This window comes from Phodopus roborovskii, unplaced genomic scaffold (assembly GCF_943737965.1).
Source record: "Phodopus roborovskii unplaced genomic scaffold, PHOROB, whole genome shotgun sequence".
In the NCBI taxonomy this organism is placed as follows: Eukaryota; Metazoa; Chordata; class Mammalia; order Rodentia; family Cricetidae; genus Phodopus; species Phodopus roborovskii.
In genome coordinates, this window is record NW_026126407.1 from 25,623,698 (window position 1) to 25,651,123 (window position 27,426).

Genomic DNA, 27,426 nt, shown 5'->3' on the forward strand with positions numbered 1-27,426 from the left:
TACACAACTACTTTCACTAAGTCTGCTTTTGTTAAACCTTGGGAGTTATTAGGTTATAAAAAAAACCACAAGAAATAATGTATAGTACAACCTTCACTGAATGTTGTGTTGAAGGGTTTTTATTTAAGTTGCTATAGGTAAACACAAACTTTACTTTTTCTTCTTGGCACTGAAATATATGTGACTGAGCTCCCTTTGAGCATTACAACTGAAAAATTAAGCTGAATCAGAAACATTCTAAGGGGCTGTAGTGAGATAGTCCTTCTGTAGCACTGACCACGCCCATTGGGGGGTGGAGCTATGGGCGGAGGTGACCTGAGGAAGGAGGTCGGAGGGGGCCAGGAAGGCGCTCTCTTTCTGGCGTGACTCGGACAGGAGAGGATCGGGTTGAATTTCCTGGTGTTCATCTGTCTAGGTTGTAAGTTATTTCTCCCTGAATAAACATCTATTCAGCCTATTTGTTTATCCTGATCCTTATTTACCGCAATAAGGGGCCATTTTTCTTGTTTCTCCCTTGGATTCAATTTTTCATTTTCTCATTTTCTCTTTTCTTGAAAAGTGATGTATGGTATATAATTAGTTTTTTACAATGAAATTTTAGATTATATACTTATGTAACATTTAATACCTCTGGGCACCAATTCATATAGAAACTAACTTGATATTTTCATTATTAGTGAAAACAATACTATAATAATAATTCTTGACCAAACCAAAATCAAGAGCACCCCCCCCCAAAAAAAAAAAGAAAAAAAAAAAAACCCAAAACAAAACACTTTAGAGCTTAGGTGCTGAGATAAAATTTTATATCATGTATTTTCATTCCATCACATCAAATTCTGAAAAATACCGAGATTTTTTTTTTTTTTTTTTTAATTATTATGAGCTTTCAATTTAGAGGTAAGTAACCTTCTTTTGTAAAAAGATGTAATTTTCCCTGGCTTTTTGTGTAGATTAAAAAACCAGAGGTAAAATCTACAGGCAAATCCAGTATTTGTCGCACAAGACTCAAGTAAATGTACATTAGTAAATCTGACTATATGATGTCACATGGAAACATTACCTGAAGGATTGGAAAAATCCAACATGCTGGTGGTAGGCTGCAAGAGATCTGGGCTGCTAGATGAGAGAGTTCCAGGAATTGGCATTATAGCCAGACTGTGCCTACAGTGCCTCGTTCCCACAATGCTGTCATCTTGTGATTGGCTCAGGCCTCCATCACTTAAAAAGAAAGACATACATCACTTTCAAGTATTAGAAGGCACTTAAAATGCAAACAATTTGAATTCCTATGCACAAAGGCATAACAATGAAGTCAATTCAGTGTGATGAATTAACCAGTTAAGATTAAAACATTTCAGCAAACAAAAAGAGTAATTATAATGAGAAACAGCAATGAAATGCTTTTGAAAATTACATTAAAATGAAATATAAAATGGAAGTAATTCTATTTATCACAAAAAATGCTAAATTTGCTTCCTCTGATTTTGGTAGAGAAGCTCAATCTCAATGTTTAGGACTGCTTGAAATTTGCCAGTCTTTGGCTTTTTGGATCCCATTTCCTATAGAGAGATACGTTGCTCAGTCTAGACATGGCTAGACCAGTGGGAGGGAGGTGGGTGGGTGGGTGGTGAGAGGAGGAGATTGGTCCTGCCTCAATGTGGTGATGGGACAGACTTGCTGACTCCCCACGAGGGACCTTACTCTCTCTGAGGAGAGGATGGTGGTGGAATGAGGAGAAGAAGGGGAGGCAGAGGGAACTGGGATTGGTATGTAAAGTAAAATATTAATAATAAAAGAAATTTGCAGTCTCATATTTAAAATATATTTACTGAGCTATATATAGCTACACCACAGATAGTGTCCTTTTTAACACATGATAATCACAAGATGATTTGTCAGTAAGTTAGATCTCTTTTAAGGTTTCAAAAACACTTATTAACTAAAAAACCATTACCTAGGGCAACAAGAAACTCTTTTCTTAAAATACTTGAAACTCTAAAATCACTGGAAGAAAAATCATAAACACCGTCAGTTAAACTTCCTGTATTTCCCAAATGCTAATTTAATATAAAGTACAACTGTTCTACAGAACTTAGGATCACAGTGGAAAAGATTTCCATCATAATTAATGATCAAAATAAGAGTTCTCTCCCTAAACTGACTTATGTTGAAATGTGGTCCTTAGTCTCTGTTCCCATGTAAACTTTACTCAGCACAGCCTACTGTTTTGTTCTTGCTATATACAGGATCACAGAACACTTACCTATTATCATGGAAAAGATTAAACTACAACCTAAAAAAATGAGTGATATGGGAATATATAGAATATATTAAAGAAAAATTAAGATTTAGGCAGACTATGAAATGAAAGATGGAGAGTAATGGACTGTTAATAGCAAGAAAAGGAAGACGGCCAGGACAAGGGAGAGCTGCACAGTCAGAGAGGCATAAAGGTGTGGGATGGAAGGAACACACTATGATGGCATAATGTTAATTAGCTGGTTGTCTCAGGTGAATTCCTTTCTCTAGCTTGCCATTGGTTGAAGGACTACTTACTATAAAGACTAAGTCAGTTAAGTAAATGAAATGGCATTCCTGTTCTTAGGAAGAGAGTCAAGTAGATTTACCAAATGAAAATGAGAGCAATTCAAAGCTAAGGAGGAGGAACCTTTATTTTAATTGACAGTGAGAAGTAGAAACACAACAGTATACCTGATACAAATGATGGTACTTACTACCAGGGAGAAACATCAATCTACTTTTGGAAGAAGAAAGGTTTTATTTGGTGACTAATTTGTGATTACCCTAAACTAGCTTTCTAGAACTTGGTCTGCATTGCTGTTACAAATAAACATTTTAAGATTAGCTAAGAGGAGAAAAGAAATACTACTGAGTATTTAAGTCATAAAAAGTATAAAGATGGATATTTAAACTATACTCTTTCTCTAACTGATTTCTGAAAACGAACCCACCAATTTTTGGATTCATAAAGTAAGGTAACTGAATCCAAGGACACAAACCTATAAAGAGATGATCTACTCTCACTAACAAAGCAGAAGAAATTACAATACAATTAATATTGGGATTACTTTTTGATACATAGTCTCATGTAGGCTTGGCTGACTTTCAACATTCTAGTAGTGAGAATGACCTTGAATGCCTGATCCTCCTGCCCCCACCTTGCAGCATCACACCTGGTTTATGTGGTGCCTGGGATCAAGCCCACAAGCTTTCAGATGCTGGGCAAGTACTTTGCCAGTTAAGTCATGTCCCTAAGTCATAACTTTTTGTTAAAGAGAATTCACTATAGAGACAAAGTCCACAGATTATTAAGAGTTCTTAATATTTACTACTGTTACTGATGCCACTTAACATTAATTCTCCATTTTAGTAATCAACAGCTACACCATTATCTTTCATAATCAACAGATATAACTCTAGCTATACTCATGTAAAGCAGGCTATAAATTCATGGTAATTAGGGTGTGAGCATGTAGACATGAAAACTCTGTCATGCACAATTCAAGCTATAACAGGAATGAAACAATTGGCAAAAAAATTCATGCTTAAAGTTGAACTGATAAAGCCTATTTGAGAAATAATTATGTCATTTCTTACCAAAACAGTCTCCTGAGAGGTGATGCAGTAACAGAAACAAGACATTTTTGAAAAATTCCTCAATAATTAGTTCCCTGACACTAAATTTATTTAGAATAAAAGTAATTAGTTTCATTATGAAACCAAAGAGGCCACAAAACAGCACCAATGTGCACAAGAAAAATAACCCCAAAATTAAAAGCAAACAAAAAATACACTGACATTTGAAGAAAAAAATAGTTCTTGATGCACAAAGCAGTGTATTTTATTTCTAGGAAGATATAGAATAAAAGTTGAGTGATTAAAAAAAGGTAGTGGGGAATCTGATTTCCTGAACAGCCAAGTATTCTCAGGTTAATAAAGTGTACTTTTATCTCACACTTTACAGATGTCCCTCAGATCAATCACTCAAACCAATAACTTACTTTCATTTCCATTTTTAAGAATAATTTTCCATTTTAAAACTATGTAATTTCTTGGGATTTAAGGGTTATCTACCTTCATCTAAACTATCTACTTTTTTAATATCCTTTCCTTCTTGCTCCCACAGATACTTCGAGAGCTCCTCTGGCTATGTGGGGAGAAGTGGAATCTGTCTTCTATGCCTCTCCTAAGGAGACCTGGCACACAAGAGATAATCAGAAATTGCAGAATTAAAGTTATTTAATTTTTTTTGAGACAGGCTTTCTCTGTGTAGCCCTGGCCGTCCTAGAATGCACTATGTAGACCCAGGCTAGTCTCTAACTCAAAATCTGCCTGTCTCTGCCTCCCTAGTGCTGGGATTAGAGGTGTACACCACCCGGGAAAATTTTAATTTCAATTAAAAAAATCCAAATATTTAAAGCAGGAAAGTTGGAACTTATTTGCATTGTGTGTGTGTGTGTGTGTTTATAACCAAAACAGACACCTGGACATTTGTCCTTGCTAATTTCCGTGTCTAACATATCACTTAGCTAACCACTTTCTTGTACTTGTACTTTTAGCACTTGTGAGGATCACTTGACTACAGGAGTGTGAGGCCACAGCATGGGCAAAATAGCAGGGCATCATCACTGTCATTATCATCAACAAGCTCTATGGGAAGGGTGTTGCATCCTTGGATAAACATCTATTGGATCATTTGAACTCATATTCTCTGTCTATAATCTACTGATATCATAGTGATGTTCCCCCCCCCCCATAAATGATTTTTATGAGTTCTTTAGAAAGGGTGAATCTCTGTAATGGTTTGAATGAATATGTTCCCTATAGGCCCAAATATATGAACACTTGGTCCCTTGGTGGTACTGGCTAGGGACTCTTACAAAGTGTAGCCTTGGTGGGGGAAGTATATCATTGGGAGCACTTTGGGTGTTTACAGTCTCTTCCATTTCCTGTTTGTGCTCTCTACAAAATGGCCAAATCTTCTATGGGTGAGTTTCTGAATGCTAGGCTTGTAGCATAAGCCCCTACATCTAGCTAGACTGCACACTTGTGCAAAAAAAAAAAAAAAAAAATTCCTGGATGTGGTGGTGCATACCTGCACTTCTAGCACTTGGGAAGAAGAGGCAAGAAGGCTGCAGAGTTTGGGACTAGGCAGGGCTACAGAATGAATACCCTACAGGTCGGAGCTACATGGTGAAATCCTGCTTCAAAAAGAGCCAAGAACTAGTGCTATGGTTCAATAGCAGAACACTTTCCTTGTATGGGGAAGACTTCCTAAAAACTGCAAGAGAAGTTTATTCAAATTTACTTTAAATGATTTGAGCATTAAAATAATACATGGTCTCAAAAATACAGAATAGCTGGTCAGACAGATTAAAAACGAGAAACTAGTTCTCAAAAAACTGGTCTCAGAAATCTGTATGACTCTAATCTATTTCTTAGAATTTCAGTGACTGACACCTTACTCTACTGCACGAATACAAGAGACATGTAGCACATTTTTATTCATGTTTGTATTTAGCTAACAGCTTCTTGTAGCACAAAGCAAAAAACTCAAAATGCTTACTGATCAATAAATGAAAAGCTAAATAAAAAATAAATTCTGATTTAAAAAAAAATTCGTTTCTAGTAGATTTTACTTCCTTTGTTACCAATACAAGGTTATCATGTGGGAAATGCTCAACTAACAGTTCCTGGTGACAGCAACTTCTGTCTCCTGTTATGAATCTGGAGTGTATGTCTAGTAACCTACTTCTACTCTCCAAAATATATGCATGGCACTGGTTTAATCAGAAAGGGTCTTAAATGAGTCACAATTATAACATTCTCTGAATTTAGATGATATATGATAAAACTGTGTCACTAGTCACAACAATGTACTGTCCAATCCACCAGGGCTTCTGAAAATAAAACTCAAGACCTGCTGAAGAACTCTCAATGTGAGTTATTTTCTGCTTTCTGGCTCCTAGATTGTTTTTCCCCTTTACCACAGTAACTTCTCTGGTCATCTCTAATTCTCCCTGACCTCTTTAGTGTGGTTTACCCCTCTAACAGTCTCTTTACCAAGCCTCCACTGGACTCCATGTTTGTGGTATGTACAATATTAAATATTTTTGCTATTTTAAAGTTATGATTTTCATAACTTACTCACCTTCATGAAAACAGTGACTAGAAATGAGCTCTAGAGTGGAAGTGGAGCAAAGCCAACATGTTTTCCAGTGAGGGACACAATAAAGAAGAGGAATTTTCCTGGGTAGAAGGAAACACTCAGAAGAGTATTTCCTGGTCTTTGAGATTTGTGTGTGTGTGTGTGTGTGTGTGTGTGTGTGTGTGTGTGTGTGAGAGAGAGAGAGAGAGAGGTGGGAGTACACACATGCTTGTGTGTGTGCATGTATGTAGGGGAGTAGTGGTTAGCATCAGCTATCTTCCTTAATCCCTTTCCATATTTTTTTTTCCACCCAGGTAACAGAGACTCTCTGGAATCAGAGTTTACCAGTTCTGGATGGTCAGGAAGCCTCAGGCATCTATCTACCTGTCCCTTGAACTCCTGCCAGCAAGTGATATACACACAAAATGACTGTCTCAAAAAAAAGTTAGTATCAAAAACTTCACCATTAGAACTCAGGAGAGAGTAAGTAATGCCAGTAGGAAAAAAATGTTATTTAAAAACCGAAAAATTACTAGCAATGGATGACTCCCAAAATTTAACATGTCCAAATGTATAGATCCAGTGACTGAAACTGGACCCAAAACATAAAATACACAACATGAAACAATCTTTTCTAAAATTCTAAAATTCATAACACCAAAAGCTACTAGACAGTGATAAATGCACAGAGATAATGGGAAGAGTTTTAGATTTTACTCATGTATTACTTGAAGATTTTATGATGTATAAAACAAACAGGATTCAGATCTCTTATCCCTACAATAAAAACTTCAGTCAATCCAACACAATAATTTGGTATTACCTACCTAAATAGTTTTGGAGGCAAGATACTAAATCGTGTTTTATCCAAAATTTTTCTGATTTTGTTTCTTCCACCTGAAACAGTATTTGCTTTAACTTTCTTATTTCCTTTCTCCAGTGGTATTTGTTCAATATCTCCTGGGACATCCTGGATTGAATGGCGATTACTTTTTTTTTCAGCAATTTTGGGAATATGAGGAACACCGGATTTCTCTTGTTCAGTCCTACTGAGCAATTCTTTGAACACTGTGGAAATAAACAAATTCATCATTTCCTTTTTCCTCATTAAAATGTGTTATGTCAACATATCTTAAGAGATAAACACCATCACTCACTTTATCAGGTTCATACTCATTTTAAAATCACCTGATAGATCCCCAAAATGACAAAAAGAAGTCATTGTGAATAACCAAAAGGAAATGGGTAGGCTGTCAGCATGTATGAAATACATGCACTATGAAATGAGACTGCCTGGTCTCACACAGCCTTACTACAACGGAGCTGCAGCCCAGCCTGAGAGGTTGCTTTCCTTTGTCCTTTCCCCTTGCCTTCACTTCTCTTTCCTCCCCACCTTCCTTTTGCTGTTTTGACACAGGATTTAGCTTCACAGGTTGGGACTGAACTCTCAGTTATCTATCTTCCTGCCTTGGCCTCCCAAATGCTGGGATTACAAGTTATGTGCCACTCCACTAGGCTTGTTAAAACAACATCCAATAGATATTAACTTTACATACTATGGAGACCAAGATATTCTATGCACTCATGCAACGCATTATCATATCTTCCATTTTTGCACTCTTCCTCATCTTCTCTAAGAAGTTATGTTAAGTTACATTGCCACTGAGAGTGCAAAGAGTTACTTTCATATGGGCAGCAAACTAGAGCTGACCCTGTGGTTGGGATGTAGGTGAGCCAACCCTGAGGGTAGGAGAGCTGGTGAGCCGACCCATTCCCTACCCCCAACCTTGCCACATCTACCATGTGGTGGCATTAATGAGAGAAAGATGCCTTCCCTCCCTCACCCATTAGTACCTGTGGTAGGTGAGAGAACTAGTCCTAGGGTTACAAGACTGGGAGAACTAGCCTTGACCCCCCACTGGCTGCACCCAGGAGAGCTGACTCTGCTATCTCCCTCATATGCCCCCTACAACAACCAGGTAAGAGGGCCCTTGCACCTCACTTAGGCAAAACAGTAAGTAGAACTGGCCCTGGTGGTGTGAGTGTGAGTGACCTGGTTCTGAGGACTTGACAGCAGGAGAATTGGCCCCATTCCTTCCTGCAGGCTGCACTGGGTGGGCTAGATGAGGCAGTGCTGGAGAGCTTACCTGGGTAGGGAAGATGAGGGAAAGCTTGTGGGCTAACCAACTCAGTTACCATCCAGGTCCAGAACCAGGGTTAAGAGTTGGCCCACCCCAACATCCATCTCATCTGAACTGTAGGAGCAGGTGAAGGAGATGAACCTACAGATCCAAACCAGTAGGATTTCCAAGACACAGGACAACAGGATAGCAAACCCCAGTGAGAGCCCATTATCAGTGGCATAACAGAAGCCAGAGGCCTCCAGCCAGACCAATGACTTGTGGCAATGAACACTGTAAGTAAAAATGAATGGACTAAAGGGTAAACTGAGACTCAATGGGCCACACTACAGCTTCCACGGCAAGATTCTTTTTCCCTTCCCTCCCTCCCTGCCATTTGTTTTGTTTTTATATTTGGTTTTGTTTTGGGGGGAAGGTTGCAAGGTAGAGCATGGATGAGGGGATGAGGAGATGGGTGGGATTGGAATGCATGATATGAAATCCACAAAGAATCAATAAAAATTAAGAAAAAAAAAGAGTTCCTTTCCCATAATCCTCCTCATCAACATATGCTGTATTTTTTCTTCTTTGTTTAAAGATACTTATGACATAAGATAACTGTGGTCCAGACTGACAGTTTTCTGATGGTTAATAATATTGAATACCTTTTCAAATATTTGTTTGGTATGTGTCTTCTTTTATGCAGTGTTTGTTTAGATAATTTACTAATAAAAATATTGGATTTTTTTTTTTTTTTGAGACACTGTTTCATTATCTAGCTCAGCCAGGCCTTGAACATTATCAATCTTGCATGAGCCTCCAAGTCCTTCCTTATTTTTTGGAGATAAGGTTTTAGGTAGCCCAGGTTAGCCTTGGAGTCCTAATCTCCTTGCCGCCACCATACTAGCTTCTTGATTTTTTTTTTTCCCAAAACAGTCTGGATATTAAGATTCTGTTAGAACTTTCAAATATTTTTCCTCATCCTGAAGGGTCTTCAATAAAGACAAGACTTCAGCACCAAAGCACAATGTAAACATATGAAAACGACAAAAAAAAAAAAAAAAAAAAAAAAAAAAAAAAAAGATTTATTTTTCAAGGCAGGGTTTCTCTGTATTGCTTTGGAGCCTGTCCTGGAACTTGCTCTGTAGATCAGGCTGGCCACAAACTCACAGAGATCCACCTGCCTCTGCCTCCTGAGTGCTGGGATTAAAGGTGTGCACCACCAACGTTTAAAAATGAGATTTATTTTACTTTTATTTATGTGTACATGTGAGTGTCTGTCATGTGTGTGCCTGCTGCGTCCACAACAGAGGATCAGATTCCCTGAATATGGAGTTACAGGTTGGTATTACCCGGTGTGGTTTCTGGGAACAGAACCCAGGTCCTCTAAAGAATAGCAAGTGAGTGCTTTTAACCAGTGAACCATCTCTCCAGCCCCAAGAGAGACATTTTACTTTGTCTTCAAAGTATTAGATATCTTTAAGATTCACCTTTGAAAGAAATTTTGCTTTACTATATCAAAGTTCCTTTTAGCTTCTAGTTTTACAATCTTGCCTTTGTTTAAACCAACTGGCAAAGTTAAAAGTAGCTTTTCAAGCTAAAATCAAGAAATTTATCCTTTCAAGGATGTTTATTAATCTACAAATAATGTTTACTAAACTACTATGCCAAATGTCTGTATCTTTCTTTAGGTGTGGTAAAATAAATGGTATATGGTGAACACAGCCTAAGAAGCTACTTAAGACAATAAAGGAGCAATTTTCTTAAAAATACATTGAGAGAAAAGAAAAACCAAAAAAGAGATTTAAAGTAGACAATGAAAGGAAAGGCGGAAAGATTTTAAGTAAGCATGACATTCAAAGATCACTGTGGTAGATGGAGAATAAGGAACAAATAGAGACTAAAGTACCAAGGCCAGATAATGGTAAAGTATCCCAGTGTTCTGTTATGAGAACAGAAGAGGCAGCAGATCCCTCTGAGAGCAGCATGTGTATAAGTTGACTCAATAGTTTAAAACATAATTATATCTTAGGTGGAGATGGTGGTGCATATATATGGAACTCAGCACTTGGGATAAAGGGTGGTTGGTTTGGGCTACATAGTAAATTTCAGTCTTGCATGGCAACACAGCAAGATCTTGTGTGTCAAAAAACAAACAACAACAAAAACCAAACCAACAGAAAACTACATCCTTGTATATTCTAGAAAGATGGATCAGCTGTTAAAGGCTAGAGAAAAACCAAAAAAGTTTTATTCTAGAACCTAAAAGGAAAATTTCTAAAACTAAGCCAGAATAAATATAGTACAATGGGATGCTCAGTTGGTGGAAACTGCTCTACCTTATAAGCCTGATGACTTGAATTTGATCTTGGATGCAGTGTTCATCTGTAACCGCAGCACTATGGTGATGGGGAGGTGAGACAAAGACAATCACCATGAAGCATGTGGGCAGCTATCTTGGACTATTCAGGATGGCAGAAGCAAGAAAGACCCTGCTTCAAAATGAGGTGGAAAGAGAAAGTTGTCCTCTCACTTCCACATATGCCTCAAACAGTAACAAACATAAAAAAAGCCTTATGTAGAATACTATAGAAAATACCAATCTCTGATTTGAAAAGGAGATGGAGAGGGGGTTTAAAGGTAGTATCTGAATTTTAAAACCAACCAAGACATCTACCTAGAGAAATGCACAAGACCATCAAAACAGAGTCCCCCAGTTCAAAATTTCAGTAAGGAATTCTTCTAATGCTTAGATCTTATAAAGAACAATGGTGCTAGTGGTTGTCCTAGGTGCTACAGGTCCAATACTTGGTTTTCAAAAGTTCTGCAATCCTATTCAGATCTGCCACTTTGGGTCACAATGGTTCTTGAAACTCACCCCCTCCTCCAATATTATCAAGCTCTTAACACACAGGCTGGGGGCATATTGAGGAGTTCAGAACCAACTTTTTGAGTATGTGTCTCCATTTGTTACTGTGGTGTTTTGAATGAAAATGACCCCAATAGGCTTACAGGGAGTGGCACTATTTGAAAGGATTAGAAAATGTAGACTTATTGGAGTAGATACGGCCTTGTAGGAGGATGTTTATCACCGGGGGTAGGCTTTGAAGTTTCAGATACTCAAGCCAGGCTCACAGTCTCTCTTACTGCTGCCTGTGCATCCAGATGTAGAACTCTTTAGCAAACTCTCTAGCACCATATATGCCTTTCAGCCATTCAAGTTTTATTATTGCACTTTGCACTATATATATAGTACATAAGCAGAATAGATAATTTATATATATCTGAAGCTGTATCTCTATTTCCATGAAATTTAGATTATATGAAAATTAGATTATAAAATCATAATAATCTTAGCATCTTACACAAAAAAGTTTATTTTACTATCATCTACCTGACCAAAATGACTTTTACTTTTTAAAAAAAAATGTTTATTTATGTATTTATTATAGTGTTATAGTATCCTGTCTGCATGTATGTCTACATACTAGAAGAGGGCACAAAATCTCACTATAGATGGTTGTGAGCAACCATGTGGTTGATGGGGATTGAACTCAGGACCTCTGGAAGAGAAGACAATGCTCTCAACCTCTGAGCCATTTCTTTAGCCCCTTTACTTTTCTATTTACACAAAATAAAACAAAACCTTACCTCAGCAGCTTTTACAACAAAACTTACCAAAAATGTTAGTCTTCACAGTAAGTGCAAGATGAGTATTATTCCTCAATATTTCAAGAGCTTTAACAAATGTAATGTTCTCAAAGTTTTGTCCATTGACTTCCATTATCTTGAAAATATTTTTTAAAATATAAATTAAGAAATAGTGTAAATATCACCTATTACCTCAAAAGTTTAATATTAGAAAATCCAAAACAGAACCTAAATAAATCACACCATATATGAGCAATGATTATTGTTTTTAGAAACTGGACTACCATTTCTTTCCTGTACTGTCTAATTTCCAAATCCTCCATCATATGTATTTTAAAAGGTCATTTTCTTTGGGATCCCAAATGAAATGACCCAGTAGTCAAAAGCAAGAACTGCTCTTGTAAAGGATGCAGATTCAGTTCCCACTTGCATGGTGCCTCACAACTACGTATCACTCCAATTCTAGGTGATCCAAAACTTTCTTCTGACATCTGCTGGCACCAGGAAAGCACAGACATTTAGGCAAAACATCCATACATACAAATAACATATACATATAAATAAATAAATGGAAAGGGAGAAAAAAAAAGAAAAAGGGGGAAAAATAAGGTGGGGACTGGAGAGATGGCTGAGTGGGTAGAAGTGCATGCCACCAAGCCTGAATTGGATTCTGAGGATCCACAAGGTGAAAGGAGAGAACTGACTTCTTGGATATCCACACATGAACCACATGTAAGTGAACCACACTTACACACACATGTAAGTGAACAAGAACACACACACAATGGTTTGTTAAGAGAAGAAACATTTGATCATGTTCTATATATACACACAAATTTTAGTCAAGCTGTCTGAAGAGAAAAGTAGGGTATTTATTTCAAGGTGAAATAATTCATTTAAAAACAGCATGCTAATGCTAGATGCAACACTGTACACCTAAAATCCCAATACTAGGGCAAGAAGATTTAAAGTTCAGGGAGTCATATAATTAGATTCTGTCTTAAGAAAAAATAAATTCAGATTTGTGGTTTTTAATTAATGAAGAACTACGTAAGCAACCAAAACCAGCATTAGTATGATGGTTTTTCCAGGTGAGAAACTGCTTAATTTGGTTGTATCTCATTACTACACAAAAAAAGCTTCCTGGAAGAAGAAAACAAACAAACAAACAAAACGAAGCAAATTCCAAGGGCAAAGAATAAAAAGATAAAAATATAACAAGCAAAAATTCAGCAGCAAACAAGCAGCAGAGATCAACAAATCTCAGAAGTGACATAAAAACTCTCAAAGGTAAGGACACAAAACAATGTATTAGGAAAAGAAAAATCAAAGAAAGCAAAATTCAAAATTCTAAAAGGACACGTCAGGCCCAGGGTGATGGTGTACATCTTTAACCCCAGCACTTGGAGGCACAAGCAGGCAGATCTCTGAGTTTGAGGCTAGCATGGTCTACAGAGTGAGTTCCAGGTCAGCCCGGACTACATCCTGAGACTCAGTTTCAAAAATAAAAACAAAACAAAAATCAAACAAAAAAACCCTAATAAAACAAAAACGTGACTTACATCTACATATCAAAAGCCATGGCACTAAAGACATCCACATTTTTAACAATCCTCAATGACAACTTTTAATCTCAAGGACAAAGAATAAAGGTGTTTATGTGTAGGAATTAATAGTATAAAAGAAAAATAAAGGCTGGTTTTGCTTTATTGGGTAACAACATGATAAAGTGATATTTTTCTGCAACTTTAGTGTTCTTAAGGAATAAAATCACTGTTACCAGAGAACTTTAATCCACATGGAACAAAAACATCTTCAGATCTAAATAAGACTAATGTCAGTAAAATTAATAATAATAGGAAGCATGATCTAGACAAAAATGAATTGTGGAAGGATAGATGCAAGAAGCAAAACCATGATAAATTTCATTGCTAGGAATATAAATTTTGGAATTCACTGTTCTCCTACCCACTGTAAGAAATGATATCTTTAAATGTCTTATGATAAAAATACTTGAAATTATATTCAATTATGTACTATATACATATATATGAATATATAAGATAAGTATTTTGAAAATAAACCCTACTTAAAATATTAACATTAGGGCTGGAGATAACTCAATTGGAAAAAAAAGGTAGGCAGTTCCTGAGGAACTACACTCAAAATTTTCTGTCTTCTGGTACACACACATTCTCCTCTCTCTCCCCGTCCCCCAAAGAGAAGAGACAAAAGCAACAGATCTACTATTTATAGAAGTTCTTATTTAAGTGTGGGGTTATTTACCTACCTGATCACCCCGTTTCAGTCCTGCATCAGCAGCTTTGCTACCAGGTTCTACTCCTTCAACAAAGATACCAAATCCCTTCTCACTGCCTCCATTAAGGCTGAAGTGCAGCGGGGATTCACGGGATGCCTTCTGCAGCACAACTTGCCTCCACTTAGCCTTTGCAGCACAGGCAATATTCAACAACCTGAGGTGACCATTCATTTTCTGTGAAGCAGAAAAGATTAAAATGTACATTTATGTACCTATTCTTACATGCTTTGGAAAATTATACAGGGATTTAAAAGACTTTTAGATAATGAAAGGTTATTCCTGAATTTTCTAAATTCTTACTGTACTATCTTGTATAACTCCTGGCTAAAATGGAATGGCTTCCTTTCTGAATATTGTCTAATACTTAGACATATTCAGAAAATATTTAACTCTTTTGTAAATTCATTAATATTCTAATTTTAAGTTCTATTCCTATTTTAATATTCAATTAGTCTCAAGCAGGTAATGTAACAGGTTTGCAAACTCTAATAACTCAATATTTTCTTTTTCTTCCAAGGCAGGAATCAAATTTATTACTTGTACATAATTCCTTTGAGTGGGAGATTTCAATAAATATTTGATTATTTGTTGGGAATGGGTGGTGGAATCCCACAACTCAATCTTTCCTTCCATTGTCTCTTAAATAACTATACACTGGTACTGCAAGAGCTAATGATGTTGGTGTGTCTCAATGGTCCTTCAGTCAAGTTCCCCAATCTCTGTTCAAGTTTCCTCATTTTGCACAGGGCAGACATGCTGCAGGAAAGTCTATAGGAATTTAGGGGAAAGAAAAGGACCAGAGCTACTACTTTCTTCCTTCTGTGTTCAATGCAATCTACTCTGGGAACTATGCTCCTGAGTATTTCCTCTGTGCCAGTTTGTCTTCATGTTTGTTATATTCCTTACCTCATTGTAGTCCTCAGATAAATCTCTCAGAACTGGAGACTACCACTTATTTTTATTAAGATCTAAGGTATAAAGCTTAGGCTATCTGTTCAAATACAGAGCTCTAACTAGAGGCTAGCCCAACAAACAGAAATAAACATGGAAGGTACATGGATTTTTATTTTAGTGAGGAATTCTCATCCTAAAACAGATCTGGGAGAAGATAGAAATTGTTCTGAGTTGCTGTTCTTGTTGAGGGAGTAGGGAGATACCTAAATTATGAAAAAAATTTCTTACTGTATCTTCCAGATTTTTTTCAAATTCTTCTAGAAATCGAGTCATAGCAGGATCACCTTCAAAATCATTAAAATGATTATTTACCCATAAGAGCACAATCCGGGTCACCTGTGGAATAGGAGAAAGCATGTTGTTATCTGAGGCATTCCTTCTGTCTGGCCAGCCACCACTCTTGAGCTTCATTTTACACAAAAGGGTTGTTCTAATAGAGAGACACGGTTTTTAAGAAGACACAATTACTGGGATATATATTTCAAAGTGTCTTAAATATAAGCCCTTGTCTGTTGTAAGTGCAGGCACTTATTTCAATCAGAACACATCATTAAAGTGTTTCTACAATTTAAGAATGTTCTTGAGCAAAATTTAAGAAAAACAAATCTAAAACTTAATTAAATTTTCGAAGTGGTGAGTTATTTTGTCCAACAGTTTGAATAAAAAATTAGGACATGTGAAAACTGGTACACTTCATTTGCTTTTGAGTGGACTTCCATACGTGCAATAAATGGTGAGCATACGTTTCTTGGCCATGTATAAATCTGCTTCAGCTAAATGTTTATCGCAGTCATTTGTTCATTTATCAATAATGTTGCATATTCTTCTGCCCTTCAGTTTTAAGAGTTCTTTATGTATTCTGGGTAGTAGAGCTTCATCAGATCTATGATTTGCAAATCTGTATGTTGTTTTATTCATTTTCTGCTTTTTCCATTTTCATATTTATGCGAGGTATGCATGTGCAGGTCTGAGTTTATTGTTGGCAATCATCCTCCATTATTCTTCTATTTATTCAGAGTAGGAGCTCTCAATCAAACCCAGAGCTTTCTGATATGACTTGTCTTGCAAGATAGCTTGCACTGGGGAGCCCTATTTCCACCTTCTGAGGCTGGAATTATTAAGCTGGCTGTCATGCCCATCTGGAATTTACATGAAATCTGGGGCAACAAACTCCCATCCTCAACCTTTGCCCAGCAAAGTGTTTTAATCTCTGGACTATCTCCCAAGGCCTTATCTTGTGCTTCTTCTTCATCTTTTTTTTTTTTTTTTAAAGTATAGGCATCGCTTTTTTTTAAAATATCTATTTTTATTTCATGTACATTGGTGTTTTTGCCTTCATGTATGTTTGTCTGAGGGTGCTGGGTCCTCTGGAACAGGAGTTATAGACAGTTGTGAGCCGCCATGTGGGTGCTGGGAATTGAACCCAAGTCCTCTGGAACAGCAGCTAGTGAGTGCTCTTAAGTACTGAGCCACCTCCTCAGCCCCATGCTTCTTGATAGTACTTTTTGATACAGAAAACAGGTTTGCACATTGCAAGTTCTATTTATCTATCTGTTTTTTCTTTTCTTGTTTGTACTTTGGGTATCACATCTGCTTAACTATAGCCAAACCTAAAGTCAATTAGTCTAAGGGCTTTATAGTTTTAGTTTTTTTTTTAAAAAAATTCATTTATTACTTACTGACTTTTCATGATATGTGTGGGATACATATGACATGGGGTGTATTAAGGTGAGAGGTCAACTTTGTGGAGCTGGTTCTCTCCTTTCACTTATATGTATTTTGGGGTCTGAACTCAGGTCTCCAGGTTGTTATTCTTCAAAATCCACTAACCAGCTTCATGCTTTATCTGCATAAACTGCCTAATTTTTTTTTTTTTTTTGGTAAAACCCTAAACAACTACCATGGTCCCTGAGTTTACAGCTAGACCTTACAGTCTTACTTCAGTTTCTGATTTCTAGTTTGTATGCACTTTACAAGGCATTAAGAAAATGACTGGACACATATCTATACTACCTCACTAAGTTATTTAGGTAAACTTTTTTTTCATAAAAAACAACAAAGAAACTCAGGTGATTTATAAAGTGTGAAAGTGTCTGTTAACAAAATTTAAAGGTTAAAGTCCATGCCTTTTATATTTATAAACCAACCTTATCCCTTAAGCTGTCAATCTTAAACCATTCCAAAAGCTTGATCCCAACATCTAAAGGACTTGCAAGAAATGTCCTATAAGTTAACAGGAAATCTTCTATATATGTTGGATCCACAATAGAATGCTCTTCTATCAAATGCATGATGAGACGCTCAGGTGTTGCCTAAAAATCCAATGAAATAAAAGATTAAGACAAAAAAACAAAAACAAAACAAAAAACCCAAACAAAACAAAACTCACGGAGTCAAGTTATTTCCCATTATTCTCCTTTAAAGCCTACTGCTGGGAGACTGCAGTCTTCAGATCATAATTTAGAAGCAGCCAGAGGATTAGAACTGAGAAATGGTAGAGGGTTAAGCCCCCAGCAACATTTGCTTGGCTGTGCTTGTTTCTACTGGCATTTTATCACCAAAGAGCCTAGAAAATTTACTGACTTATCCCTTATATGGGCTGTTACTGTTACTTCTGCTACAATAGGGCTTGCAATGACTGTTCAAGGCAAAGGGAACAAAAAGAAGTTAAGTTAGCTAGGCAGTGGTAGTGTACACCTTTAATCACAAGATGCAGGAGGCACAGACAGGCAGGTAGATCTATCTCTGAGTTTGAGGTCAGCCTGGTCTACAGAGTGAGTTCTAGGACAACACAGAGAAGCCCTGTCTTAAAAACAAACAAACAAACAAACAAACACAACAACAGAAAGAGGAAGAAGAAAGTGAGCAAGTAATTTTTCTTTTATACTTAATCCATCTCAAATTCTCTTCTGTCCCAGGCTACAGGAATAATATACAGGTATTTACTCCTCTAGTCTTCTTGCTTGCTGTATGTAAAACGACTAAATTCCTTACTGTTTGTACATTCAGCATTTTAAAGGCTTGTCTACCTCAAAATTTATGTATGTGTATATATAAAATATAATACATGAACATACATTTCCTACTGAACCAATGTTAAAAAATTTTTATTAAGACTTTGCAGTTTTTTCTAAATTTATTTATTTATTGGTGTGTATTTGTATCATATGGAGGTTAGAGGACAACCCTGAGTATTGTTCCTCAAGCACTGACCTTTATTTTTTTGAGACAGAGTCTTACTAGCCTGGGATGTGCCAAGGCTAGTTGGCCAGTAAGCCTTACAAGCATATGCCATCATGTTTGGCTGTTTGGGGGGGGGGGGTGAGTAGTGTGAGGTATGCATGTATGTGAGGCGTAGGTCAGAGGATAACATCTTCCTCAAACCATATTTCTTATGAGACAGTCTTTCACTAAACCTGGAGCTCACCAAGTGGCTGGATTGACTAACTAGCAAGCCACAGGAACCCTTGTCTCTGCCTCCCTAATGCAATCAATAATTACAGGTGCTCATAATCACACCAAATCCTCTCTCCCCTCTCCTGAGATAGGGTTTCTGTGTAGCCTTGGCTGTCCTGGAATACACTCTGTACACCACCAGGTCGGCTTCGAACTCAGATCCACCTGCCACCACCATCCCTCACACCAGTCTTTTTACAGAGATCTGAAATAAGATCCTTGTGTTTGCCTAGCAATCACTTTACCAACTGAGCCATCTCTCCAACCTCCTATGCTTGGTTTTATAAAAGTGCGTTCTGTGGATCAAACTTAGTTACTCGAGTTTGCAAGGTAAGCACTTGTCAACTGTATTACCTTTACAACTCTGCTCTGCTACCTTATCAAAAGCGAGGAAACATAACATAAAAAGAAAACAAATATTAAGTTGGGTATAAAAAACAACTGTGGGGGATGGAGAAAACAGCTCACTGTTTAAGAATACTTGCTGTTCCAGAAGATTTGGGTTTGGTTCCTAGCACCCACATGGTGGCTCACAACCATCTCTAACTCCAGTTCCAGTGAATCCAATGCCTTTTAATGACATTTGTAGTCATGTCACACATGTGGTGCATACATAAATTTTATAAATCTAACTGTGGCCCTGAAGTTCAAACATCAATTTGCTGCAACCATACAAATAATTCATGCCGACAATGCTGTTTCCTTAGAATTTGTTTTCCAAGGGCACCCAATGTTAATAAAGTATATAAATTACTTCTCTTGAGTACTTACTCAGGAGTAAGAAAAGACTTTAATATAACCTATTTATGGCATAGAGACTATAGGTTATTCCTCTTCTTACCTTCAAAAATACTATGTCTAAGATTATCAAAATGGGTTTATGGGCTAGGAAATTTAGACATGTATTAAGGTTTACAAGCTAAGTCAGTGTAGTAACTGGTTAACCTTAAAGGAGAACATCACCCTGTTTGTCTAAATCAATACACAAGAGTCCATACAGAGTCTGGCCTATATATTCAAAGCTTTTAAAAGAGCTCATTATCATGTAGAAGTATGTCACAAATGTTCACGCTAGCAACTAAGACAGTGGGGTACTGGGAGAGAGTATCCCATTCTGGATACTGTCCATTTGGATAAAAGGCAAAAGATGTAGTTGGCAAAGTTATACTGGCATGGTAGAGACTGGTTTAAACCAGCAAATAATCAGGAGTAGGTATTAATATACATAGAAGTAAAACATGAGAGAGAATTCTGTAAAGAGTATTAGAACTGTATCATATAAACTCATGGCTGCATAATACAAAGTTGTAGATGTGAATTGATAATTAACATAAAAATAACTTTTTCTAGTTCTGACCCCTGAGAAGCTGTAAATATACGATACAGTGAACTCCTAGATTCTGGCTTATAAATACTATCCTCCACTGGAAGAAATGGCTGATTCCAGAGCAGAAGCAAAAAAAAAAAGTTCATGATAATCCTAACTTCCAGAAAACTAGAAAGAGCACAAAGAATGATGGGGGCATTTCAAAAGAATGCAAGTCAGCCTGTAGAGAGCCGCCGGTAGGCACCTCAGAAAAATTGAGTACTAGAAAATACTGATAGCAAAGGAGTACAATATATAAGTCTACACTAAGCATGACTTAAAGAATGACAATTAGTTATTACAAGAGAAATTATGGTAGAAGGAAAATTCCAATTTTAGCAGTAGTCATCACTGGTGGGAAGAAGTTTGTACCTAGCTGTTATTATTCACAAAAACCAGAGACACTAAACTGATAAATATATCAGAACATCTCTTTATCAGGTACTCATCAATTACGAAGTCGCAAATAATAACTTTACAGTAAAAAATCTGGACATGAAGTCATCAAGGTTAACTTCTCTAGAGAAAGGCCTGTCAACCCTGCACCAGATGCAAAGAGAATTAATTTTTTTATGGCAAATATAACTGTAGTATGATAATGGGTAAACTTGACAGGATATAAGACATGAACGAAATACAACTGTGTTCTTAGATGAGAACTCAGGGGAGAAATGAAAATGCAACATTACCAGGACCACTGATGAGAATCTGCTAGGGACCTTAGGTTGCCCCTATTATCTTAGCAATGTGTACTTCCATACTTGGAGAATTCTATGATGTTTATGTAGGTGTGCTCTGACTTTAAGAAATGTTCAGACACTGCATTTGAAAAATGTCTCAAACAGTCAAACAGCTCAAAAAAAAAAAAAAAAAAAAAAAAAAAAAAAGAAAGAAAGAAAGAGAAAAAGAAAACAGAGCAAATGCAATGAAATATTAAAATAAAGCAGGGGTCTTGCTGGATATGGTGGTGTATGCCTTTAATCTCAGCATTCGGAGGCAGAGGCAGACAAATCTCTATGAGTTCAAGGCCAGCCTGGACTACAGAGTAAGGTCCAAGGCTACACAGGGAAACCATCTCAAAAACAAAAAATAGGAGTCTTTGCCAAAGATAAAATGATAAGTAATACACATTAACTTATGCATTCTATTTCTATATTTTCATTTCTTCTTTTCTTTCTTTTTTTTTTTTTAAAGACTCCTGATGCCCTTGTCTCTACCTTCTCAATGTTGGGATGATTACAGAAATGCAACCACTACATACAGCACACACTATATTTACCTTTACTACATACAAGGCTTATACTAGGAGACAGCTCTAAGAATTCAATTCCCAAGGAAGAACTGATATGACTTCAGACTCATATTTCCTCTCTAAGCTACTAAGCTGTCTATTTATCAATCAACAGTGACATACTTTGTAAATAGGGTTTGCTTAAAAAAGAGAAACGTGTGTATTTTCAATTATACTTGCTCTACTTTATATCTAGAGTTTTTCAAATAGACAGGAATGACAAAAAATATAGGAGAGTAAGACACATAGAAGGGAACATGGAGATTGCTGCTTTGACTGAAATTATGCTAAAGTTTCAGATTTATCTCAGTCATAACTTTACTTCCTGTGTCTCTTCCATTTTCAATTTAAGTTCAGAGAAGTCACAGCTGACTTCAATGCTAGCAAGAGCATTGTGTCTTTGCAGCTAGTTTTAAAATTTCCTGTTCCTGTCTTTCTCTAATACTGCTTGCTTTCTTTTCATAAGACCAATCAAGGGCTTATACATTTAAGAAGAAAAGATCTGGCCAGTATAATCTAAAGTAATATTGCATTCAATTTGGATATTAAGTATCCTTCATCAAACGTGTAATAATCAGTTGGAAAAGGGACAGAAGATTCAACACACCCACTGAATCATACATCAATATGTTAGTGAAGAATTTTTCATTACTCAAAAAGTGGTTTAAAGCCTTTTTATTTTTAAAGCAAGATGAAAAATTTGAATGAGGTTGCTAGAATAAGAAGTGAAAACAAGCCTGGCAGTGGTAGCGAATGCCTTTGATCACAGCACTTGGAAGGTAGAGATAGGCAGACCTCTGAGTTCAAGGTCTGCTTAGTCTATGAGTGAGTTCCAGGACAGCCAGGGCTACACAGAGAAACCCTGTCATTCCTCCCCACCTCCACCCCCCAGCAAGCAAAAATACCCACCTTGATTACAATGTGTCCTTTCCTGGTTCCACTCCGGTCTAGTTCGCGGTGCTCGTGTACCATGACAATTTCTCCCTCTTCCTCAACTTTATGGGTATTTTTTTCAACATGATTTAAAATTCTCCAATAATCCTGTTGGGCTATACAGACAAACTGTCCAAGAACAACATGGGGACAGTTAATGAACCTATAATACATGAACACATCACTATGCACCAAGGCAGAGCACAAAGGTAAGAAATCAAGCGGCATCAGTTCTTTCTCATTCAATTTGCTTATAAGGTTAAAAATCAAGGCAAACAATTCACACAGAGAGCCCCAAGTAAAATCATCAGAATTCTGCTGTAAAAGGAGAAGTGACCATCTACTTCTCCTAAACAGACATTATGCAAAGAAAACACAAAGCTGGAGTAAGTCAGAAACAAACAACTCACAAGTTCCCATTTCCTTCCTTCTTTGAAAACAGAAAGATCCTGAACTGGATAATAAGACTTTGAATGTTCAAACAAACCATTTATTCGAAACATTCTCTTAAAACTTTTATACTTTGCTCAATTTAACAAAATTTGGGACATATAAAATCTACTTTCTCTTGTCAACTGTAGACTATGAAAAATTCTAATTCTCAACTAAAGCCGTTTTATTTCTAGGAAGAAAGAAAAGTAGCTTAGCTGTGTTTAGTCAAAAGATGAGAAAACACTGAACAGAGGTAAGCTTACCTGACAATCATCGACTTTGGTCCTGACAACTCCATGCATATGCTGTTTATCTAGAGTGGGGACAATTCCAAAACTATTTCCCATGAAGAGATTTTCAATTTTCCCATCTGGATGACTAATTTCTACAGTGCCATTTAAAATGACGTACCATGAATCAAGCTACAAAGGAAAATAAAGGAATATAAAATAAAAAGATAGTTGAAAGTTAACTCTGAACAACAATTTAGCAAAATACATCACTTAAAAAAGAAATAGGAGAAAAAACAAAACAAAAGTTAAAACAAAAAAACAAAAAAGAAAAAGAAGACCTAGCTCTATAATTCAATAATTAGTCACCAACACCCTGTGCTTTGACTACACAAAACAACTATTTCCTTTCACTTTCTTAGTTATCAAGGACTTTCATAACTGAGCAATTTCTCTGAGGCAAAATACTGTAATGTTTAAGAGCATAATTCTTGTTTTAAAAACAATTTATGTGCATGAGTATTTGCCTAAATGTATGTATGTGCAAACATGTGTGTCCTAGGAGGTCACACATAAGGATTTCATACCCCCTGAAACTGTTCTTTCAGACAACTGTGAGCTTTCCCCTGGATGCTGGGAACTGATTCCCTTTCCTTTCTAAGAATACCCAGTGCTCTCAACTGCTAAGCCATTTATCAGAATACAAATTCTTAGACACTGAGCAACACAGTGAACTTTCACCAAGTTATTTAATGTCCCCAGGCTTTAGTTTATTGCTAAAATGGCTATAAAAAGGTAATATAGATGGTCAATTTAATACAGATCAAATACTCAGAACAATATACAACATAAATCATTCTAGTAATTAACTTACACAAACTACCAAAAGCCCGAATTTTAGGTCACGTGTAACAAAATGTCCTAAATTTGTGTTAATATTAAAAAAATTCTTCATTTATATGAAATCACTTAATAGGAGGAAGATATATTTTTTTATTATATTTTCATTTATTTTTGGTGTGTGTATATTCACACGTGTGCCTCAATGTTTGTATGGAGGCTAGAAAACAAATAGTGGGAACTGGTTCTCTTCTACTCTGTGAGTACCAGGGATGAGATATAGGTCAGGCTTGGTGGCAAGTGCTTTTTACCCATCTTGCCGGCTCAAGAGAAGATATACATTATACACACATATATACACACATACATTTTAATTTTAAAGATTTAGTTAATGTGTATGAATGTTTGCCTGTATGGATATACATGTACCATGTGTATGACTCCCTTAGAACTGAGGTTATGGATGGTTGTTAAGTGATGGGAATTGAATGTGGGTCTTTTGAAAGAGCAACAAGTGCTCTTAACCACTGAGCCATCTCTCCAGCCCAGAGTTGTATTTTTAAAGGTATGCTGTGTAACAGTGAAAGAACATTTATTCTGTGTGTGTGTATATATATGTGTGTGTGTATGTATATTTATTATTTTTTCTTATTTTACATATCAATCCCAGTTCCCTCTCCCCCCCTCCTGTCCCATCCCCCCCCCCCCCCGACTCCACAGGGAGGGTGAGGCCTTCCAGGAGGGATCATCAAAATCTGTTAAGTCATTTGGAGTAGGGACTAGGCTCTCCCTCCTGCCTCTAGGCTAAGGGAGTAATCCCTCCATGGGGAATGTGCTCCCAAAGTCCTTTTGTGCACCAGGGATACATCCTGGTTCCACTGCCAGGGGTCCCTTAGACTGCCTAGGTCTTCTGAGACCCATGTTCAGGGGGTCTGTTAGAATGCTGGTTTCTACTCATATATCAATTTTAGACATAGAACAAAGGATCACCAGCTTATAATTCATACCACCAGAGAAACTAGGATACAAGGAGGAATCTAAGAGATTCATACAAGGTCCCTCACAGAAGGGGAAAGGAACAAGATCTCCTGAGCATATTGGGGGGGGGGGGCGTGAGTGGAAAGGGAGTTAGGAGAAAGAGAATGGGAGGAGAGGAGAACATGTGGGACCAGGAAGATTGAGTCGGGGAATGAAAAGACCAGAGGAATAAAACAAACAAACAAACAAACAAACAAACAAAAAAAAAAAACAAACAAGAAGGAGAGATACCATAATAGAGGGAACCATTATAGGTTTGAAGAGAAAACTGACTATAGAGAAATGTCCAGAGAGCTACAAGGATGACCCCAACTAACAATCTGAGCAATAGTGGAAAGGCTACCATAAATGCCCTTCCCTGATAATGAGATCAACGACTAACTTATCTACCATCATAGAGCCCTCATCTAGTAGCTGATGGAAACAGAAGCAGACACCCACAGCCGAACTGGAATTCAGATGCAGAGAGGGAAGAGTGATGAGCAAAGGGGTCAAGACCAGGCTGGAGAAACCCATAGACAGCTGACCTGAACAAGGGGGAGCTCAAGAACACTTATTCTTTAATAGCCACCCTTTCTTATTTGATTAAACTTATAACGATATTTAAAGAACATTTAGGACTGTCAATTCTGAGGGATAACTTAGGTAACAAGAACAATGTTTTTGAAAGTCTTGTTTTTTTTTTTTTGTTACTAAACTACAAAACACAGTAGGATTTATAGATTACATATAAACTAAAGAGCGGGCAAACTGTCTTCCTAACTTCCATTTCTATGTCTACAGAAGTATCTAGTAGGAAGTTCAGAAACAAAACATTTTTGCTGTTGTTTTTTTGAAACAAAGTCTCTATGGAGCTCTGGCTGTCCTGGAACTTGTTATGTAGACCAGGCTATCCTTGAACACAGAGATCTACTAGTCTGCCTCTCTAGTACTGGGATTAAAGGTGTGCAACTTGCCCAACTAGACAAAGAAAAACTGCTTAAAATCCTATTGTCTACACAGCTTTTATTTGTTTGTGCATATGTACATAATTTATTTAGATTATTCTGTTTTTAACTGTATGTATTTTTACATGTATGTAGACATGTCTGTGCATGTAGATACCAGAGGTCAACCTCAAGTGCTGTCTACTCTGGTTTATTTTTGGTTGTGTATCTGTGGGTATAGGTACACATATTACCTGGCATGTATGAACATATTCATTTGGAGGTCAGAGGACAATCCTGGCTGTTTTTTTGTAGGTACTGTCTATACTTAATTCTATTAGAAAGGGTCTTTTTAGCCTAGAGCTTGCTTGGCTGGTTGGCCATCTAGCCCCAGGGATCTGTAGGTCTCTACCTTCTCAGATGCATGTCATCATATCCAGTTTTTGTTGTAGTTTCTGGGGACTGAACTTGGGTCCTCACACTTTGTGGCAAATACTTCAACTGTGTTCTCTCCAGTGCCTATCTTGTCTTTAAAAACAAACGATACTCTTCTGTCTCTTCCAACTTCCTGGGATGTATATCCTACTCATTAGATGTAGGAACAAAACATGTAAATAAAGCTGGAGAAGACCTTTACCCCCAAAATTCTGAGAAATTTAAAAATAGAGAGTGAAGGTGTGGAGTACACAGCTCAGTGGAACATCACTTGTCCAGTATGCTGGGTTGCGTCCCCAGAATCACAAATAACTGAGAACTCTCTAACCTTTTATCTCACGGTTATATATTCATTTGGTTAGCTATAGCTTGTTTTTAAAATGGTATTTTGTCATACTTTATTCTATTACAAATATGTAATTAGCATCTTTTGATATAACTTGAGATTTTTATTATGTTCCAAGGAGAGACCCCGGTAAGAAAAAAATTTTCAGGATTGTTAAAACAATTTACTAATACTATTAAACATTGGTAATTCACTTCTCAGCATCAATCTTACAGTAGTTTGTTTTTCCATTCCCACTACAGCAGGTGTTCTCAACCTGTAGGCTGTAACTCTTTTACAGGGGTTAACTAAGACCCTCAGAAAACAGCTATTTACATTACAGTTCTTAACAAAAGTTACAAAAGTAGCAACGAAAATATGGTTGGGGGTTGTGTGATAGATCTGCCTCCACGCCTATAGCACTGACCAGGCCTTTTGGGCATGGTCACAGGTAGGGACCAATCAAAAGGAAAAGGTTCAGGGGTTGTAACCCCCTTTGGTTGTGGAGAGCATCAGGGTGGCAGGGTCTGCATCCTTAGAGCTGGAGTCCTGCTTGTTTTCTGTGTAAGTTCTTTTCCCCCAAATAAACTCTACTTCATATTTACAGAGTTTAGTAAATCCCGATTTCCATGCCCATTATCTGGCACCCTGTGGGTGGATTCCTTGGACCAGCAAAGCAGTGACAGGGGGTCGCTACAACATGAGAATTGTGAGGGTAGCAGCATTAGGAAGGTTGAGAATCACTGCCCCTCCCTCTTTCAATTTTTATCACAGACAACAAACAGGGGCAGGGAGTGTTAAAATACTTGACCAACATTTTCAACAACAATAAGACATATATACATGTACAAATGAACAGCAATGAAGGCTTCTTTAAAGAGTTCTACTATTTAATTTTAAGAAATTATTCAATTATTGATTGAATACCTATTTTGCA

At 37.0% G+C, this 27,426-nt stretch overlaps 1 protein-coding gene across 17 annotated transcripts in view; it reads right to left on the bottom strand.

Annotated features, from left to right (window-relative positions):
- The window catches only part of Rapgef6 (Rap guanine nucleotide exchange factor 6), a 173,455-nt gene that overhangs the window by 47,235 nt on the left and 98,794 nt on the right, over positions 1-27,426 (bottom strand). For all 17 annotated transcript variants that reach the window (XM_051180669.1, XM_051180668.1, XM_051180665.1 and 14 more), the window contains 8 exons: positions 22,959-23,117; positions 22,240-22,392; positions 17,365-17,529; positions 15,446-15,553; positions 14,234-14,437; positions 11,971-12,079; positions 7,000-7,240; positions 1,064-1,221 (listed from right to left, as the gene is read on the bottom strand). In XM_051180669.1, coding sequence (XP_051036626.1) covers positions 1,064-1,221; positions 7,000-7,240; positions 11,971-12,079; positions 14,234-14,437; positions 15,446-15,553; positions 17,365-17,529; positions 22,240-22,392; positions 22,959-23,117 — 1,297 coding nt within the window. The remainder of the gene's footprint in view (positions 1-1,063; positions 1,222-6,999; positions 7,241-11,970; positions 12,080-14,233; positions 14,438-15,445; positions 15,554-17,364; positions 17,530-22,239; positions 22,393-22,958; positions 23,118-27,426) is intronic.